The sequence below is a fragment of the Phyllostomus hastatus genome, unplaced genomic scaffold (assembly GCF_019186645.2).
Source record: "Phyllostomus hastatus isolate PE091 unplaced genomic scaffold, TTU_PhHast_1.1 phas_contig_40, whole genome shotgun sequence".
In the NCBI taxonomy this organism is placed as follows: Eukaryota; Metazoa; Chordata; class Mammalia; order Chiroptera; family Phyllostomidae; genus Phyllostomus; species Phyllostomus hastatus.
The window spans coordinates 73,074,429-73,096,002 of NW_025333872.1; the positions used below are offsets into that span (position 1 = coordinate 73,074,429).

Consider the following 21,574-nt stretch of genomic DNA (forward strand, 5'->3'; position numbering starts at 1 on the left):
TTAATTTTATACCAGTGTAGTATTAATGGCAAAATGATATAAATGCATAATTGATATAATTGAATTTGCTAAGAAAGCTAGTGAGCATTTCTTCTTCTACATCAACAATTCAGCAACTTATCTACAAACCGAGTGATTCACACAATAATAACAACTATGAAAAAGTCAGTGAGGATCTAAGCAACCTAAAGAAATATTGAATAATCTGTGTAGGAAAACAGTGTTCATTAAGCCACCCTGACTTTAGTGATTTTCTTTGTACGGGGTACACTCGTTTGACTCAACTTGAAAAAATCTATTGGAAACAGAGAAGCAAACTGCTATTAATGATGCAGCACTAGACATATTTGAAAATGCAGGACACCAAATGTTAAAACTCAAAGTGTGTGTCATTAGTCAGGACTCAGAAACTCTTTGGGATGGTGCTACAATGCAACAGAAATCTGCTATTTAGGATTTCCCCCTGCAGTGGAATAATTAGGAGGAAAAATCACCATGTTGAGTTTGATTCTGGACATTAACTGGAAGGAAAACCTGTGCCTTCTGAGGATGCTGTGTAACTCGGCAGGCACTTCTTTACTGCCTTTACTCAAAATCAAGAGTCCTTGTGCTGCCCGCCCACCCTCCCCCCAACAGCTCTTCCGGTCCCTGCCTCTGCAGCCATCGAGTGGCGTGCGCGTGTACCAGAGCAATGGCTGGCGTGCCACCGTGGGTGGAAACCCGTTCTCACTTAGTTACAGATTTCCAAACCTTCCTTTGGTTGTCTTTTTCAGTGTTCTCATCTAGCTGAATACTCAGTCACTAATACCAAATTTTCATGATTTTGAGGATTTCCTATTTTGTCCCCAAGTCCCCTTTCTGCGCTAAGTTCCTTTCACTCTTCAGAGACTTGTCTAATCCCTCTCCCACTTTAGGACGTAGTGTGCAATGCTGGGATCTACAGCCTTTCCACAGGTTTTGGACCAAGGCCAGCACTGTGGCTTGTTTCTTTCCTATTTTCTTCTCTTTCTTTAGTGATTGGTTTGGTTAATCACTTTATCGCTTTATCGGTTAATCACTTTATCAGTTAATCACAATTGCTTTAGTGATTGGGTTAGTGTTTGGTTAATGTTGTTTTATTATATCAAAGTATCACAGGAAGACATATGCTTCAAACAACCTGCATTAAATTCTATTTTTAACACAAAAAGTATTTTTAATCTGTTTATAATCACAAACTTACTTCTTTCTTGACTCCCTTTTATTCCCTATTTTAGTTTACTATCCTGTAGCAGTTTTGAAATATAAGTTATAGTAAAATACATTTAAAATCAATGCACAGTTACTTTCTTATTTTAAAATTTTGTATGACTTTTTTAATTATTACAAAAACAGTTTGTGTCTGTTACAGAAAAATAGGAAATACAGACAAGTAAGGGGGAGAAAAGAGAAAATGTGTGTAGTCCCACCAAACACAAATACTTTTAAAAATGTTGTTTATCTGTCCACACATTTCTTATGAAAATAGTTTACATACAAATGGGTAATTTTATCTGTTTTTATAGCTTAATATATCAATATTACATGCACATTTTTTATATTCTTAAATTTTTAGAATGTATATAATCTAGATTCTACCATTTCTTCTGAGAATTTTATTATAGTAAGAAAGTTCTCCCTGATTTTTATCAACAGTCTAACATACCAAATATAAATTTCTTTCATTTATATATTACATAAACACATTGCAGCTAATGACCACCCTTACATATACCCCTGCACATTTTGAAATGTTTTCTTTATTAAGAAGATTCTAAATTTAGCCCTAGCTCATGTGGCTCAGTGATCAAGTGCCAGCCTGCAAATCAAAGTATCTCCAGTTCGATTCCCAGTCAAGGTACATGCCTGGGTCCCCAGTGAGGGGCATGTGAGAGGCAATAGCACACTGATGCTTTTCTTCCTCTCTTTCTCCCTCCCTTCCCCTCTCTAAAATAAATATATAAAATCTTTTTAAAGGATTTTAAATTTAAAATCATATAAGTTATATATTATCTCAGCATATTATTTTCTTCAGAAATGTTCAAGACTCATGTTCTAAAAAAATTATCTCATAATGGATAGGTCATAAATCATTCTGTTCAATATTCAGTTACTACTTTCTTTAAAAAGAAAAAAAAAACAAAAACAAAAAACCCTCAAACAAAACCAAAAAGAAATATTCTGCATCTCTCCTTAGAGCCAACTCTTTCAATGAATTTAGAAAATTTAGCTCTATTAAGAAGTTATTTGAGGGCCAATTTAAAAATGAATAGAAAGTAAACAATAACTTTCAAATTTACTTATTTAAGTAATAAATCACTGGGGTGCAGGTTTACCATCCTGAAAACTTACCTTCAGGTCTTATCCTCACATCTTCTCCAAACAGAGCCCCTCTGACAATACTTAGATATCTCTGTGCTCCATTATGGCAGTGATCATCTTCTTTGTAAAGGACTTTTTTGCTTTTCTTTCCATTTCACTCTAGTTCCATGGGGAAGGGCAGAGTCTTTCCATCTTCGAATAATCAGAGCTTACTCTTGAGACTGCTAAAAATTTTTGTGGGGTAAATTAATCAATTCATTCATCTATTAATCAGTGACATGATGCTTTAACAAAAGTCACTATAAATATTTAATAAATTGTAAGAAGAACAAAACTAAGATGTAGTAAAAGCTATTTAAGTGCCAAACCCTCTGTTAAAACTTTCTAGACATATTTGTCTATATCATTCCTTCTTTAATTATCTTATATTATTTCACATTTTCTATAAATGATTACTAACAAAACATACAATGATTTATATATAATAATATTTTACTATGTGTGATTCGGTAAGTTTTTATCTAATTTATATATAATGTATACATACATATATACACACAGAGAGAACTTACAAAAATACAATCTCTAAAAAAAGAAACATGTCTTGCAACTCTAAAAACCTCATTTATATTTCACATATGCTGTAGACACAGCTCAGAAACTCAGATGTGATGCTTATGAATATGTATGAAGTATAATTAGCTTGGAAAATGCTTCTTCATCACCTGTTCTGATAGTGCTGATGTGCTTCAGTGCCTTACTTGGCGATGTTGGGAAAAGAACTCTCCAAATTCCAACGAGTTGCAACAGTTCTGTTCATCCATAACACGTTAGTGTGTTCCTGTTGTCATATGAAAGGCTCGTCTTTTAACCCTGGATTGTTGGTATCCTGCTCATAAGTAACCCTTGTATGCCATCAGCCCTTTAATATTTTGGAGTGCTTCTCAAAACATTGCAACTTGTGTTATTCCTCCATATCTCTTGAACCCAAACATTTCACTTCCACTGCCCTTGCCTGAGGTTACAACTGTCTTTTTTGTGGACTACACTATTGCAATAGCCAACAGATGCATCCTTGTCCTCCCACACAGCTGCATAATTCATCTTCTTGGACTGAGGCTCTGATCACGCACACCTACGCAGAAACGTCCAATAGCTCAACATTGTTTATTGTCCTGTTTCCTCAGTCAGACATTTACACTCTTCTGAAATTGACACTAATCCACCTCATAGCTTAAATTCTTCACCCTGCCCTTTATAAACTCCACAGTCTTTTTCAACCGAAATACTGGTCTCTCATCCACACATCAAAATTCTGAGCCTCCTTGCCTTTCCTGATCTTATTGCTATTATTATCTGAGCAAGAAGTGGTTGACTAAGGATCCAGGAAGAAATCACTGGCTTCCTGAAATGCAAGAAAGAGAAGGTGCCTGGAAGCAAAAGGCAGGAGATATTCATAAATGCAGGAAGATAGGAAACCAGCAGCAGGGAAGTCTATCAGCAGATGGACTTCAGTCAGAGCTCAGCCATGTTGCTGGATGAAGGTGCAAGGGTCCAGTGAAAGATCAGTAAGTTGATAATCATCCAGGCAGACTAATAAAAAAATTCAGAGAAGTCAGCAATATCTAGTATCAGGAATAAAAGTGGTGAAAACCTCATTTATAGAAAGTAAACAATAACTTTCAAACCTACAGTTTCTGCAGACAGTAAAAGTTAATAAGAGAATATTATAAACAACTTGATGCCAAAAATTCATCAATTTGAATGAAATGGACAAATTCTTTGAAAATCACAAAACTATCAAAACTCACAGATAAATAACTTGAAAAGAAAAGACTCATAGACTGCAGATTGACAGCACTTGGAGGGCTTGGGGGTGAAAGGATTGAGAAGGAAGGCCTCATGGACTCGGACAGCAGTGTGGGAATTGCAAGGACGAGGAGGTGGAAGAGGGCATAAGGGAGATAAACGGTAATGGAAAAAATACAGTAAAAAACAATTAAAAACAAATGAATAACTCAAATAGCCCTTTAAATTCCTTAAAGAATTTAATTTGTACTTAAGAACCTTCACACACACACACACACACACACAGATTCAGTTCCAGATGACTTCTCCATTAAATTCCAATAAATATCTAAGGAAAAATAGTAATTTCTTCAGAGAATTGAAGAGGAGGAAACATGTCTCACCTCATTCTATGAGGCGAGTTACTCTGATGCAAACCAGACAAAAACATTAGAAAAACTTGAAATGTATAGGGTACAAGAATTCTTGACAATGTTAAATCAAATGCAACCACTTCCTAAGACAAGCTGCAAACTAGGGGAATATAGTTGTTAGTTACATATTTGATAAAGGCTTTATATTTAGACTATGCATAAATATCTTTCAAAACTCAATAAGAACAAATTACCCAATAAACATTGGACAAAAGATTAAACATTAAACAAACAATTCATTAAAGATTAAACATTAAACAAACAATTCACCAAAAAAGATGGCAAATAAATACATGAAAATATGTTCAACATTATTACTCACAAGGAAAATTTAAATTAAAACCAAAATGATGTGCACACCTATTAGAATGTCTAAAATATAAAAATGCTGACTACTTGGAGAATTGGCAAAGATGTAGGCAAATGTAACTGCTGGAAGAAATTTCGAAAAAGGTTAGTAGTTTCTTAAAAACTTAAACATACACCTTCCATATCATGTAGCCAGTCCACTTGTAGTGTTCACTTCAAGATAAATGAAGGCATATGTTCATACAGAGGTTTGTACACATTCATATACATATTCTATTTAGAATAGCTAGAGCTAGAAATAATCCAAATGTCCAGCAACAGGTGAATGAATAATTAGATTGGGGCCTATCTATATAAATTAAAAGAAAGGATCACATTTCTTTTGGAGGGAGGAGGGTTTCAAGGCTCTTTTATTGTGATGAAGAAGACACATAACATAAAATTTACCATCATGAGTATTTTTAAGAGTGCAGTAGTGTCAACTCTATGCATGTTTTTGTGCAACAGATTTCTAGACTTTCATTTTGCACAACTGAAACTCTACACCTATTGAAGGTGTCCCCGTTTTCCTTTCCCACCAACAGAAGAAATCAGATTCACATGGAAAAGTCAGATGCACACACAGCATGGGTGAATGTCAAAATAATTACACTTAATGAAAGTAGCCAGACAAAGGAAGAGTACATACTGGATGATTCCATTGATATAAAATATTATAAATCACTAGTAGCAGTGGAAAACAGATCAGTGTTTGTGTGGTGATGAGGGGAAGACCAGGAGGGGTAGAAGGAAGGGAGTAAAAAGAACTGATGGAAGTGTTCTCTACTTTGTGGTGATGGTTTCAGCTTATGTCAAAACTTACCAAATCGTAAATTGTAAATATGTCAGGTTTATTTATGCCTTAATATAACTTTTGACAAATGTAAATAAAAGCAGAGAAAAATGGATATTGGACATCATAGTCATTTGACAATTTCCACAGCCTAGAATACAGCCTCTTTCTACCGCATTGCATTAATTTTCTAACGCACAGCAAATCAACTCTTTCTCTCTCTCTCCTTTCCCCCTATGCCTCACTTTGCATATCCAAGATTAGCTGTAAGATTTTGGCTGTTAATTTCTGGTCAGATCGTTTCTGTGCAAAGGCATTCATACCTCAAGGCTATAAGGAAATCTTTCTCTGCTCGCTCTCTCTCTCCTGTTCAATCTAGTCTCATGAATGCCCCCTATTACTGTGATGATGCAGAGTTATCTCCCAAAACCTACTCTGTCCCTACTCAAACTGACTCCAGCTCATGAGCCTCAAGTCTCTTCTCTTCACGTGTGCGTTTTCTCTTTCCTCCTGTCACACAGACTCAGCTGTCACTTCTGCTGTTTTCAAGTGCCTATTCAGAGACTCTTTGTCCTCCTTTTTTTGTAATTTCTTCTTTCTAACTTGTTTTGATTCAGAAAACTTATAACCAAGGAAGTAAGAATGGCATATAAATTTGGAACAAATATAGAACCTGAGTGGGTAATTGAGGTTTATTTTTTTTTAATAAGGTACATTGGATTCGTGCCATTTACATTGGCACTCTTGCTTTTTTTTTTCAAGATAAATGCCACTTATGTGGTGTTATTGTATCTAACTTCCAAGGAAAGCTATAAGACCAATAATTTCTGTGTTTTCCATTGAAGAGACTGTTCATTTTCCATAGAATAATTTACCAGAATTATTATCTCTTTTCCAAATGCTAGATATATATGCACAATGTCCCTTTTATTTATATAGATATTTCTAATATGTTCATTTGTAGATATCATAGCATTCTGCAATCAATCTGTTCTGTGAGCAATAGATTATTTAAATGAAAGCTGTTGGTGTAACAACTTAAGATAAATTTTACTACAACAGTATGAAATTCTGTAATCTTTCCTAGTTTAATGCTCAAATAATGTGACTGATACAAGAAAAAAATGTTATTAAGTCCCTGCAAGTATCTTTGAAGAGTCTTATGTCTGAGGTTACCTGAATTCAGATTTATAACTTCAGCAGTAAGTGTTTAGCATTCTCTAGCTCTTCCTGCACCCTGAAACACTTTCCCAGTTTAAAATGTAACATAAGATCTTATTTGATTTCTCTCTTGGTATAATGTATTATATAATGATTATGCATTGTATGTAATACAATACCTATGTATTATGTATTGCTGAGGAGCAAACGCTATTAAAATGGGTAACTAGACATTAAAAGTAAATTATTCTTTTTCCATACCATTCTATTATCTTTGTGTCACCTCTTTTAATCCAAGGCTCACCAAATACACTATGCTGAGAGATGGTTGTGGTTCAGAGATTGTCATTTAGAAGATTTTGTTTTGCCATAGTACTTTGAGATGCGTTTAGAAAAGGAGTGATGTTCTTTCTCATTTCAACACCTAAGAGACAGGAAATGCCCTTCCCCCACGATGCAAGTGAAATGTGCTTAGGGATAAAGTCAGTGGATGTGTTTAGATGTTAATTTGCTTGACTGTTCTTCAGCCCTTGATAACACTGACCGGGTACGTCCTTGCAACATTGCCAGCCATCATGCTTTCAGATACTTCTTTATCTCTTCATTTCCATAATAGTATGCTATCATAGTCTCACTTTGTCCTCTCCAGAATCTCAAGTTACCTTGCCAGCCTCACTTTCTATACATGACCTTTAAATTTTTGGAATCTTCAGAGTTCTCTTCTAGGCCTTCCCCTTCTCCCAATAAAGAGTCTGCTAACTTTAATCACCAATACATACTGTTAATTTATTATTCTAAATCTGTAGTCCAGAACGCTATCCTGAAAGTAAACTCTGTACAGCAACTACGTGCTAGATATGTCTCCATAATTCTACGGTTTGGCTGTGACGCCTCTTTCTTTTCCCTTCAGGCAACAGGTCCTCAGGGTTTATTAAAGGAAGATGCTAAAGGTTCTCTTCAGAAAAGCTTCGGGATTCTTAATGAAGCCAAGAAATTAGCAAATAATGTAAAAGGTTAGTGACCCATTTTTATTATTATTTTCAGGTCAAGTGTAATTACAATTGGTAAGATATCTTATTACAAGATTAGAAAAATGTTATAGTTTCAGCATGATTTCTATTATTATTTTTATTATCTGAATTTCTTGCAAGTAAACTATCTCACCAGTTTTACTGTATTTTTGTCCTCACTTTCATCTTGCATCGGGTAATAGTTTATCATTTTAAACCTAATTTTTAAAGCATCATTTTATCTATATCTAAAGTTTAGTAACTTTTAAATGAAAGTGTAATAAAATTTTAACCACACAAAATCCTACTTTCTTCTCTCTCAAGAAGTCAGTCACGAAGGAATGAATCAGGCAGATATAGCATAAATGCCTCATCATCCTTCTTTCTTTTTTATCAAACTAGCTTCTACCAGACTTACAAGATATAGCACAAATGTTATCCTCTCTAGAAAACCTAACACCCTGTCTAAATGACATGCCCCATTTTTGTTCATCATATCTTTCTCATAGGCTTCAAACCACTGCAACCATGGGCATACATTTCATCTTTGTGAGGATATACACAAGATCTTTTTAACTGGTACTTCTAATGTATAATATTGCAGTTACTGCTCAAATCAGGAAATAAGCATGGTTTTTAAATAAAGGAATGGTGGCCATCTTTACTAACCTTAGAAAGAGAAAGGGTTTTTTTATACTTATTTATATTTGTTTTTCTCTAAACAAATAGTCCATGGCCTCCAATAAAGGCTATGGAATTACAAGTTTTGTCTCCAGCATAGATGGCACCTTGATAGTAAAATGCTTTGGACTGTGTATCACTGGTGAAACAAGACTTCCTATACACATAATTCTGTGCAGCAGACTGCTCTTATTATAAGCTGAAGAGTAACTATAATGAGCCAAGACCTGTTCTCCTTTTGGACAAATTGGGTTGATCTCATGACTTTGTGGCCACCTTTCCCTATCCGACGCCCGTGCTGGAGCTGCAGCTAGGGTGAGGTGCATAAGGTGAGTCATGCAGGTGCAGGGCGAGATCCTATTTTTTACTTAAGATTTTAATGTTCTGTTCATCATTGATATTTTTTTAATTAATATCAGTTTTTAAGTATGTCAAAGTCATTTTATCTTGAATACTGAGTTTTTTGGTGCCCCTTCAAATTTTACACTTGAGAATGCCTCCGTTACCTCAACCTGCTCCCTGCCCTGTCCTCGCCTCTATTATAAAAATGAAGAAATAATTTTCTTTTTAGGGATTTTTTCAAGAAAAAAATAAATCTAAGGGTAGGATTTGTAGAACAAGTTAGGAGACAGAAATGTTCATTAGTTTAAATGTCCTTTTTTGTACTTCAGGTAGTACATTATTTAAAGTAATGAAACCCACAAACTACTCAAGTCATAATTCCTCCAGAAATCCAAGCCAACCTCTGACAAAGATGGGAATGTTTTCTTGCTACATTATGACATTCCTCTGATTTGTGGCCAATTACAGAAGTTATACAATGGCTGTTAATCAGGGAAATGCCATACATCACCACCAGGAGCTGCTGAAATAAGCCCACAGAGCAACACTCTTGACAGCAGCTATTAAAATAGAGGTTTAGTCATTTCTCTCTCTATGGCGCCTCAAGTTAGAAGGAATAAAAATTGTGAGGCCAGTACAAGGTATATCCTCCATATTCCTAATGTTTTACTCAGTTCAATTCAGTCCAGTCCAGTCGGTCTGTGCGCTTTAGTCACAAAACTTTAGACTTAATGCTGCTTTCTGGCCATTTTCGTGCCGTTCTTGCCTTGAGAGAGTCTGGACTTGCCGGGAGCAATTTGTTTGGCTTTTAATTTTTGCATATACATTTGTTAAAAGTGAATCTGCCCTTTTGTTCATTTCAGATTTGAAGTTAGATTTGAAGTTCAGATTGTGCTGACTGAATGTCTGTGGAGACAAAAATAGTTTTGTTGATGGATATGGGGCTTGGTACAATTGAGGACCGTAAGAGTTAGGAGATGAATTAACATTACTTTTCAGATTGACAAGAGATTTTGTCAATATAATAGCCAGTTGAGATTCTTATACAATATGAACAGGATGTGGGGGGCTCCACCCACAGAGGCCCCTCCCACCCAGTCCGCATGAATGAGAATAAGTCTACCAAGGCTTGATCTGCTTGGGGAGGAAATGTGGCCAGTTTCTCAGAGGAGAAAGGCCTTGAGCCTATTCCTCAATGGGCTTTTATTGGGTCTAATTTGCATAGGAATACAGGGTGTAAAGCTCATCAATCATTGTCAGGCAGTAATGATCAAGCAATAGATAATATTCCAAGAACTATGAGGGCTTATTCTGAGTCAGGGACAGATTGCCAAAGGGCCATAAAACTTTGAGAAAGAAACTCATTTTATGCTTGGACCCTTATCAGAAAATTGAGGGCACTCTTAGCAAAGCAGGTTTCACAGGATTTTATGCATTCTTTCTTAGGCCTGATTGTCCTGGGGAACCACCCATTCCTGCCCAGGGCTGCACTGCCCTCCAGCATTGTTTCAGGCTTAAGTCAGGCACTGGAGGTAAGGCAGCCAAGAGTTGAGGAGATTTTTTACAGGCAGAATGAGGACTAAGGCTATGTCAAAGCCAAGGGGTGAGGGCCTATCACCCATTTTTTCTATAGCCCCCCAAGTCCTTCCTTGATGGCCCCATCATGACCTTCCTATCTTAGGTTGTCCCTCCCTTGAGGAATCTTTCCCATCATTGGCTAACCAGTCATCCACCGGGGCCAAGCAGGGTGAAGTAAAGGGGGCAGAGGTGGCACCCCTGCTGGGAAAACAGGCTTTGTCTCCTTAGTGGCTTATGGTCCCAAGATCTTTTTACTAAGCCTTAGCCATGGGGGGTTACAGCTTCTGAAACCTGGAAGGGTAGTTTCCAACACAGGGCAAGGGGTGAAATTGAGGACAGTGTATTACAAGTCTGAGAATACTAAGATTTTACGGTATATACTTTATCATATATAGAGTAACTTTTCAATTTTATTTACTTCTTAATTTATCCTGAATGTTTGTCTTTGCCCAAATTAAGTGAAATTATTTAATTACTTAGGAACAAACAGATAACATGTCTTTGAAATAGATGACACTCACATGAGATACAAATATCTATTCCCACACCCAAAAATATTGAATCAGCAGCTTGCCTCACATGCAGTGCTGTCCAGCAGAGAACAGCACCAAAATTATTGCAACATTAATTTTTTATCCAGGAAATCAATATTTTCCTGCTATACTGTGATCCTCCAAACACTCAGTCACTCAGTCCAGACAGTTATATCAGAAAGGTTCTGTAATCATGCATGTAATGCACTTGCAATTTCTGACCTGTTAAGTTTCCGTGTCATTATTTTAGATTACAAAAGGAGAGTAAACAGAAATACCGTGGTGATGTTAAACCAAAGTATGATACACAGGTTAAATTTTGGCTGAGGCATTCTCTTATCATTAAAGGTCCACTCCTTTTGAATTCATATACTACCATTTGCCAGAGTGAGACTTTCCATAAGTAAGCAGGTGAAAGACAAACAAGATCTGTCCCATTGATTAAAAAAAAGAAAGTTTTTTGGAATGTATGGGTGAAATCAAGTATCCTCAAGTATCCTCAAGCCTACCACAGTCCAGGGAACAGAGCAATGCTCTTTAGTAGAAATTGCTGATTCCTGATACAGAGTTGTATCAGGAGTTCCTCTGTTGGAGTGTAAATAGAGAAAATAAAGAAAATAAAACTAGGTCAGACTCACTTTAGGAATTAAAATGGAAAGTGGCAAAATACTAACTGGCAAACACGGAAAGGTGAGAACTACTGAAACCAAAGGGTACTTGTCTTACTTAACAGCGTTCAAATTCAGTCTCCTTTAGAGTACCTTGCTGACCAAAGCAAAACAGACCTGCAGACACACTGCCAGGCTTTAGAGCTTGTCCGAGAGGAGCCATATGCAGTTCTGATGTCTGGTCATTTTGATTTCTCATCCCACTGGCTGAAGAGAGGACTTCCCTCTCCCTTAATGTCTTAAGTCTTTCAATATCCTGCCACAGACAAGTGTCCTTCCCTCCTCTCCTCAGGCTTCCTCCTATGACCCTCCACTGGGAGGAAGAACATATTCAGTTGCAGTGAAACAGTTATTGAGGGCCTGTCAGACCCTGCGCCCATGTTGAACAAGGTCTAATTTGGCACTTTTGGATCACGACAGAGTTTCTTAGTAACATCTGTCTGTATGAACACATTAAGCAATCTCAGAGGTCTCCAGGCATGGTCACTCTAGCACACAAGTCAGGGAAAAGAGACAGTCAGAGATAGGACACGTCCCAGTCTCATGACAGTAACTGGAGAAAGGGAAGCAGAGGAATGACATGAAGGAGGGTAAGACGTACAAAAGGTGGAAAGACAGTGTGGCAGCCTTGTCAAATGTATTGACAGGTGTCTTGGCACAGACTTGCAGCTCTCGATTTCACCCAGCTTTATTCCTCGCACAGCTGCTATTGCTTCTGTGCATATCTCAGGAGCCTGGTTCAGATCATAGCACTGACTTAGGCAGCAGGCTCTTTAGAAGTCTCAGTATTAAGAAGACAAAGGACTATAGACATTGAAAAGTTATAGTAAAGTGGCTTGAGGGAAATTGTACCTTTGTATGTTTTTAAAATATTCAAAAGTAAAAATATAATGTATTATAAGGAAATTAATAAGTTATAAAGAGTAGTCATATAATTCAGTAAAGTTGGCTGCCTGTAGTATGTAAAAACAGTCATGTAAGTTGAAATATTAACAGTTTGAGTAAGCTGCATTTATGTAGTAGAGACAATACTTTAGCCCAGAATAGTCTGGCTCCAAAGTTGGTGTTTTTAACCACTGCTGGACAAAAACTCTGGGCTTCTGCCATAGTCCAGAAGGTGACACATTAACATTCATGGCCCCAACAAATGTTTGATAAGTGAGTGAATAAGTGGATGAATACCTGAGAGTAGAAGGAGTTCCTCATTACCAGGAAGGTCAAAATCAAGGTTTCCAGGTGATCCCATATAGATCCTTGACCTATTCCAGACTTTCTGCTTCAGAACTACAGGTAGAATCACTGCAGAGATTAACCTATTCTCCCTTCTGAAAAGAGGGTCTGGAAAAAAAAATGAAGCACATTTGTAGGAAACAGAAGTTATATGGATTAATTAAATTTTGTTTTACAAAGAAATTCTAAAGAGAGAATCTTTCTTCATTTTTTTGTAAAGGAGCAAATAGGAAGTGATAATGAGTCTATACAAGTAGTGGTTCATAATAAGACAAATGTCATGGAAATGAAAAAGTTTATTGCAAAATGTTATCTAGATGGCAATTTGGTGGTTGAGTATATTTAACCAGAAACTTTCAAAATTAATAGCAGGTCTACAAATTTCACCCTTGTAAATGAGGAATTTTCTCAAAGTATTTATTTGTGCCCTGTTCATATTAAGACAAAATAAAATTTCATTTGAAGAACTTAATTAGATGATTTTGAATAGTCAACTAAAGTATTTCTGCTAAATCTGAAAATGCCACTCTTGTTTTTAGTTGAAAATGAGGACCATATACATATGTTTAGAAACTATAAAAGAGAAATAAGCAAAATTAGTTCTGGACCATGAAGTTTAAATAAAGTAGAAGGTGAACTATAGATAGCATTATTGAGAACTGGCCAATACACCAGGGCAATTATCAAACCAATGTGAATTATCAAACTACTGCGAATTATTTTGTTACCATTTACTAACTGCCTATGATAAACCCAGTGCTTTCTTATATATCCTACCATTGATTTCTCATATCAGTCATATGAAGGCAGGTGTTATTTTCATTTGATCCATGTAAAAGGTAAGGGATAGAAGGCATTTTAACTCACATCTTCCGACTCTACAACCTTATTGATTTCATGGCACTACACTGCTTTTTCTAAAGGCTAAAGTTTTGGAAAAGAAAACATTACTAATGACTAAAGAAATTATTGGTAACAGCTTTATTATGATGTATTACATGGAAGAGTTCAATATTATTAGTTCTAATTTAACTAAACTCTAATATTTAGCACAGTGTTAGGAACATGGAAAACATGAGTAAATATATATTATAAGTGGAAGCAACTTACAACTCTGTCTAGTGAATTTCATTCTAAATACTGTATTTTTTGGACTATAAGATGCCCTTTTTTTCTTTTTCTTTTCCTTCCAAATTTGGGAGGAATAATGGTCATTAATGGTGCAGTTGAGTTCTGTTTACATTTACATTGGTGAAATATGATGTTATTTATGTTATTAAATATTTTACCACATATTTTTGCTTCAAAAATTTTTCCTCTATTTTCCTCCTCTAAAATCTAGGTGTGTCTTATGGTCCAAAAAATACGGGTATGTCTGTCTTGTCCATGGTCAGGCACCAAAGGGAAATGATATTGTCAGGGCGTGTGCACTGTCCACCTTTGCTGCCCTGTGTTTTCCCCTCACTTTATGACTTCTGTCTCTGTCAAAGCCAGTTCTGCATACTGGTCGTTCCAATGTGTGAGACAGCATCAGAAAGGGGGAACCAAAGCTGAAGAAGCTGTGTAGGTAGCCTTTGAGATTCAGTGGTGCGATACCTACAGAAAAAGTAAAGAGAATGACTTAGCTGCAGCTAATGGGCCCAAGAGCTGAAGAAATTGGAGAAATTCTACCAAATGTTGCTGTGGATTGTAAACTGGATCCTTTTCTTGATCTCCACAAATTGCAAGAAAAGCATTGGGTTGGATTTTTTTAAAAACTATCAATGATTCTGTTTCTTGGGCCATGTTACATTTCAAACTGGACCTCAAGCATTTCCCCTCCCATTTGGTTATAGGTACATGCCACTTCATTTATCTTTCCATTTACAGCCACCTCAAGTGCTTCTTTTTTTTCTAGGTTTTCATTACTGTAGTTTTGTGAGTTTTCTATTTTAAAACCTGGAATCCCTCTCTATACACAACTACTGCCCTGTTTCTGTTGACAGAGCTATAGAGTGTATAGACTTGGTTTGAGAAATTCTAAAAACTACTCCCAAAAATGACCAGAACCTAAGAAAGGGTGATTTAAGAAGGAATTGGGGTCAAATAGCTAAAACATTGAAATCAGGCCAGTCAGAGTATTTATATTTTGACTTTTTAGTACAGAAAACAGAGGATCAAAATTACTGCCTTGGTACTTGAAGAACAGAACTGACAATGTTTCTCAGATCAGTCCTGCTTCAGAATGATTGGCACAATTCTAATCTCTTCAGTGTTTGCTATCAGAATACATACAACAGTCTAAACCAAGGGATGCTCTTTAACTTGATGTTTTTTCACTGTTCATGAATATCCTTCATCTCAGAACGTTTTGAATACTTCATCATTTAAACAATCAAGTCTGATCAAGAAGCTAAGAACTGAAATTTATGCCATTCCATTTCCTTAACTGATGAAGACTTTCAAGTTAATATAAAAAGATATGCCCTTTAACTATTTTCAAGGAATTAATATAAATATCACAGTTATCATCAGACTGGCTTAATTTCTGAAAGTATACCTTCATAGCCTCTCCAAAGATTTTATTTTAGTCCAGACAATAAAAATAACATAAGTTTTTAAAAAGATAAATTGTGATTGACAAAGGAGAAACTTAATTTCTTAGATAGTATATTTTGAAGAATTAGCATTAAAATAATATTTTAGTAACTGAAATAGGCACATTGATATTTTAAAGCTTTGTTTTGCTGAAATATTTGACACTTTGTGTTTTAGTGAGGTCAGGTCTTTGGCTTGGAACTTAAAAACAGATGCAATAAACAATATTATGTGTCTATATTGCTGTAGTATAACAGTGGTTTAATCTGCCTGCCTGTAAAACTCTTATACGGAATGAAGTGGATCATTAGTTAATATGTTCAGTACTCTTCTTCAGATCCAAAACACTGACAGTTAAGAGTACTCTATCTTCATTTCCCTTCCCTATTCTTCCCAGATGAAAGCCAGTGAATGAAGATTGTTCTCCCACTGCCAGAGGCCTGCTCAGTTCCTCTGACAACCCAGAATAATGAACTCTAAAAGGGATGGGCACACAGTCAAATCAAGGCTGTTTGGACTCTGTTCTGCTAGATGTAGTCTCTCCTGGTCTGCCCACTCTGGGTACCAGAAAGGTGATGAAAATAACAGCCTTGATGGTGGCAAGTGATAGCCTCCCATTGTTAAAGTTGCTTAGGTATATTTTTCAACTATTTTAAATAAAAGAACAAAAATATCCGCACAGTGAAAACAATTTAGCCAGCACAAGCAGGTGTGAAATGAAAGGTTTTAGTACACCCCCTTCACACCATTAACTCCCTTGCTTGTTTTGTTCCCACTTCCCATCTAAGTCAGGATTCTCTGGTATGTTCTCCCCCACCTACCCAATTTTTGTTTATGCATCAGTCTGTGTATGTTCTGCCTTGCTTATTTTCATAGAAAGTTCTTAAGAATCTCTCTTTTTCATATCAGCCCCTACTCATCTAATTCTTTTTAAAAATTACAGTATACTGCTGCATGGATATGTCATATTGATATAAAAATCCCCCAATACTAATCTTGTTTGCTATTATAAATAAATAGCATATTATTATCATTAATTATTATTTAAATAATTAAATCATATGAATATCCTGGGAGATATATATTGATATACGTTTACAAGTATATTTGTAGGGTAAATTTCTGTCAGTAGAAATGCTGACTCAAATACATATCTATTTAAAATTCTAATAAACTTATTAAATTGCTCTTCAAAAAAATTACAACAATTTGCACTTCTACCAAACTCTTGTGAACACATGGTATTATCAGACATTTATTTTCCCCAGTCTGATAGATGAAAAATGTTATTTCACTGTTCCTTGGCTTTACAATTGTTTAGTCATGGAAAAGTTATTTGCTTTATTTTAAGTCTGTGATTATTTCTATATTATTGTGAACTATGATTACTATATATTGCTCATTATCTTTTGAAATGTGAAACACTGCACAATTTGCCCATTTGCCTCCCATTTTTCATGTAGGCATTGTTAACCCTCTCTCAGTCATTCCAATTTGACCACAGGAGGTCTGTCCAGACAGTATCCAGCCATGTAATATGAAAAATAGAGACATCTGTTGGAGAAGATACCAAATACAAGAAACATTGTACACAGGACAATGATACCACAGTCCCCTTTAAAGTAGGCACCTTGGGACCTCACACAGTTCTCCCAGTCCCCATCAGCTGTTCCATCGTATTTACCTGAATCTCATCAATGGTCAGAAATCTCTTCCCTTTCAAAGGTGATTTTAGTTTTGGGAAAAGCCAGAAACCACAAGTGCCACAAGAGTCACCTGAGTGATCAGATGTTTTGCAAAAAAACTCTGCATGATATGTGATGCATGAGTGGGCACGTTGTTGTGATGAAGCTGCTAATCGCCAGTTTGTCCATGGCTGTGGCCTTCTGAATCATCTGAATAGTTTGTGCAGAAGAATGTTCATGCTTAACACAAAATTTGATGCAGATTTGTTACTCTACTTGCTCAGTCACTTTGAATGTGATGGCCACAAAGCACACATGCTCATTCAATGGTGTCTACCTCCCCCCACTGACTAGTACAGTGAAGTGGTCCTTCTTCATGCATGTGTATTCCAGTCTACTCTCCTTGGTTGCCAGGTTACATAGATGTTGTGCAAACCATTCTCGTTGTATTAACAATGGCTGGACTTTTTCTGGGCAGACCTCATATATATATGAAAATATATATATTGCTGACATGAGGGTTATAAGATTTCCTTATCTGTAACCAATTATTTTGAGTAACAAAGAAAAAAGAGGAGAGACAGGGAGGGGGAAAGAGACAGGGAGAAAGGACGGGGAGGCAGGGAAGAACACTCCTGCCTAATGTACTCCACCAATCCTTGCTTGACTGCCAACCCTGGTAAGATGCAGTAATTGAAAGCATAATTTCTGAAATGAGACTTCTCGAGTTTGAATCATACCTCTGCCATTTAATAACCATGTACATTTATAAAACTTACTTAAATTCTCTAAGCCTCAGTTTCCTCCTTTGTAAATTGGAGATGATAATAGTGTGTACATCATAGAAGTTAGGATGTGAGGATTAAGTAAACTAATCCAACAACACTGACAAGCACTAAATATGGAACGTACACATGTTCAGCGGCTGCCAGTCACTCCTGACACTAACTGTTGGCCAGACCAGACCAGGCGGAACTAGGGCATCCCCTCCTTCCTGGTCCATTCTCAGTGTGCTTCCCTAATTGTGGGCTCTGCCTTCAATTTATGTTTTGGATTTCTGGGCAGTTAATTTAATCAATTAGCAAGCATCTCCCAATGGATAGAATATGTTCAAGAAACAATTTGCTTCATTCAGTCAGGGGAGGTAAAAAGTATTGTGGGAAATATAGAGTTTTATATCTTTCATTTATTCGGTTCCATTGTTCACTAATAAACAATGTAAGAAAGAGAAGACAAGAGTCAATATTTATATACATTTGGAGTTTGATACATATCTAAGTTAAAATGTTCAAATGAATATTCTTTTATCAGCAAATTAGATCTTTATTTTCTTTCCCCTAAAACATTTCATAACTTTTATGTTTTATATTATTACCCTCAGATACTGAACTGCTTAGTTAGTATTATGATACAAACTAACCTAAAGTTTGAGAAATGTTAAGACCCAGTGGAAAGAAACTGGAAATTTTACATTTATAATATTACATCTAGTAAATGACATTTTCATTGATAAAGAAAGAATGCTAAAATAGCAAGAAATAAACTTACATAAAGCTTATTTGAAGGCAATTTGTACAACATGGTTTTCTCTTTTAAAAAGTAGGGCAGTTTAACAGAAATATGCAAGAAATTGTTTTTCCATTCCTTTGATTTATATTTGTTTCAAACAAGTACTAATAAGTGATCTGGACTGAAATCAGGAGACTCTACATAACAATCCTATCAATTTGAGATTTGTTAAAGCTAGTCCAATGTTCCATTTTGGTAATAATTTTTTTAAAATGTGACAGTGGGAGTGATGTCAGGAGGACATCATCACAAATACAGTAAAAGACTGATTCTTTTGAAATTTTTCCTCCACAGAAAAGAATCAATTCAAATCAGATACCAAGAAGACATAATTGTTGAACATGTTGAAGTGTCAAATGGCCATACACACACATATTTTATGTTATGCTCTGAAATGCATGTATTTATGGATAGATGCCAATAAACTAAATAAATTTAAATGAAGTAAATCGATTGTCTTGCTTTCTGGAAACTTTGCATTACAGTAACCTGAAATTGTATATACAGGTATAAGCTCAGAGATTATTAAAATTATTTTATCTTTTGTTGTTTGTTTTCTTTTCTGTTTACAGTAAATGATGACCATTTAAATGGCTTGAAAGCCAGATTAGAAGATGCCGATGTTAGAAACGGGCATCTCCTGGGAGCCCTGAATGACACTCTGGGGAAGGTATCAGCAATTCCAGATGGTGAGCTCTCAGGACACTGCAAATCGTGTCAGCTATGCTGAACTTTTAAAGAATGTTTTATTTTTTAGCACTTTTTCTAACATTACACTTGTACTGTTGTTGGGACATCAGACACTTATTTTCTTATTAATTCTTCTTTATGATAATAAGAAACTAAACAATACTTTGTACTGCAATATTCCTTATCATTTGTTACCTTAGCTGACATCCACAAGGCTATGTTACAAAAAGGAAAATACAGCCATCTTATTACTGTATTTTTGTTTCATGCTTCAGCCCAGGAAATTTTACTTTAGTAGAAAAGTATAAAATCATACAGACACTGTTCTCTGAAATGTTGATGTACTACCAGAAAATCACAGGTTGTTACTGTATCTGCATTAATAGGTGAGAGTCAACTGCCTCAATGCATAATTCAGCAAAGTTCAATTTCTTAAATGTGTCAGCTTTCAAAGCCATTAACAGCTGAACCATGTCTGTAATATCAACCTACCTATTACAAGTACTTGAAGTGATTGCTTGGTGCACCAAAAACACTATTCTTTAGGTTACTCTATGTATATTTTTCATAGTGTGACATAATAACAAGGGTCACTAACATTTATTGAGTGCTTACTCAGTGTGTTCAAGTGTATGTACTCCTCATACTAATCCTGAAGTGAATGATACTATTAATCCCACTTTACAGATGACAAGCTGAGACATAGGATATTGAAGGTCATTGTTAAAAGCGACATATATGAGATTTGCACCCCACAGCTTAACTTCAGAGCTTGTGGTCTTAACCAGTAATCCACATATACTAGTAAGCGTCTATGTCTACAGTATATTTTCTTTATACAAATGTGATCAAGAAAACAAATGCATATGTTTATACAAAGCAGAAAAAAATAAAATCTTAATTATTTTTACTTTTTTTAATGTGAAAAATCCAAATAATTTTCTAGATTTTCATATCACCTCTTCAGTAGTAAGAAAGTATATAGTAAATTTCCAGGGCTGTAAACAAATGTAAATACATGAACACATAGTCTAACATACCTAGAAAAGTCTGTTATCTGTCTCTACCCATCAACTAAAATACATCGATTCCACCCACCCCCCAACATGGATGGGCAGATTAAGTCTTAAACCTACTTTTTATGAAGCTGTGAGACTCCTGTGGATAAATTTCTCTTTAATATGTGCAACAGCAAATCACAGTATACCCCTTTACAGTGAACATTTAGAATAATCACTTTGCTCTCTTAAGAATTAATCAGCTATTCATAGCAAAGGTCCCTGAGAAAATTGAATTTAGCTGAAGTTTTACTTCATTTGATACAACCGAATGAGCCAAAGTTCAGCCTTTCCCTTGGTGCGTGTGTTGCCGTGGTGCGTGTGTTGCCGAGGTGCATGTGTTGCCGAGGTCAGCCAGCTGTGGCCTCACTTTGGCAAACGTGGATTAAGCCACTAACTCCAGACCCTTGGTTTTGTTTCTCATGCCTTCTGCTGACAGATACAGCTGCTAAACTACAAGCCGTTAAGGACAAAGCAAGACAAGCGAATGACACAGCAAAAAATGTACTGGCGCAGATTAAAGATCTCCACCAGAACCTCGATGGCCTGAAGAAAAATTATAATCAACTAGCAGACAGCGTAGCCAAAACCAATGCTCTGGTGAAAGATCCTTCAAAAAACAGTATGATCCCCTTTCTCATTTTGATTATGTCATTTATTTATTCACACTAAAAACATACCCTAGACTCGTACCGTTAGAGCTGGAAGAGAACCTCATCGTGGTGTAGCCTGTCTTCCTCGTTATATAGACAAGGCTCAGGGGTTGAGTGTTTCTGAAGCTCCGGAGCTGGAACCAGAACCCAAGTCTCCCAGCTTTGCACCATGGCTGTTTCCCTCCACACTGTGTCCAATCAAGGGGAAATTAGGAATTCTCAAAGTCTGCCTAACATTTGGTATAGCAATGCCAAATACCTTTAATCCTCCACTGTAATTGAAAATATCTTTGTACTGGGGAAATGGTATCTTCAAAGCTGGTGACGTTCCCTGGAACATAGAGGTCATGGAGCATTGCAATTAGAACATGATATTAAAGTGGTATCAACTTGAAATCATTAACATTAAAAAATATTAATATTTTATTATTTAGAT

The 21,574-nt window shown here is 36.0% G+C and overlaps 1 protein-coding gene across 5 annotated transcripts in view; it reads left to right on the forward strand.

Moving 5' to 3' along the window:
• LAMA2 (laminin subunit alpha 2) overlaps positions 1-21,574 on the forward strand; it is a 517,841-nt gene that overhangs the window by 422,848 nt on the left and 73,419 nt on the right. For all 5 annotated transcript variants that reach the window (XM_045842659.1, XM_045842661.1, XM_045842662.1 and 2 more), the window contains 3 exons: positions 7,775-7,877; positions 19,310-19,426; positions 20,925-21,107. In XM_045842659.1, the coding sequence (XP_045698615.1) occupies positions 7,775-7,877; positions 19,310-19,426; positions 20,925-21,107 (403 nt within the window). The remainder of the gene's footprint in view (positions 1-7,774; positions 7,878-19,309; positions 19,427-20,924; positions 21,108-21,574) is intronic.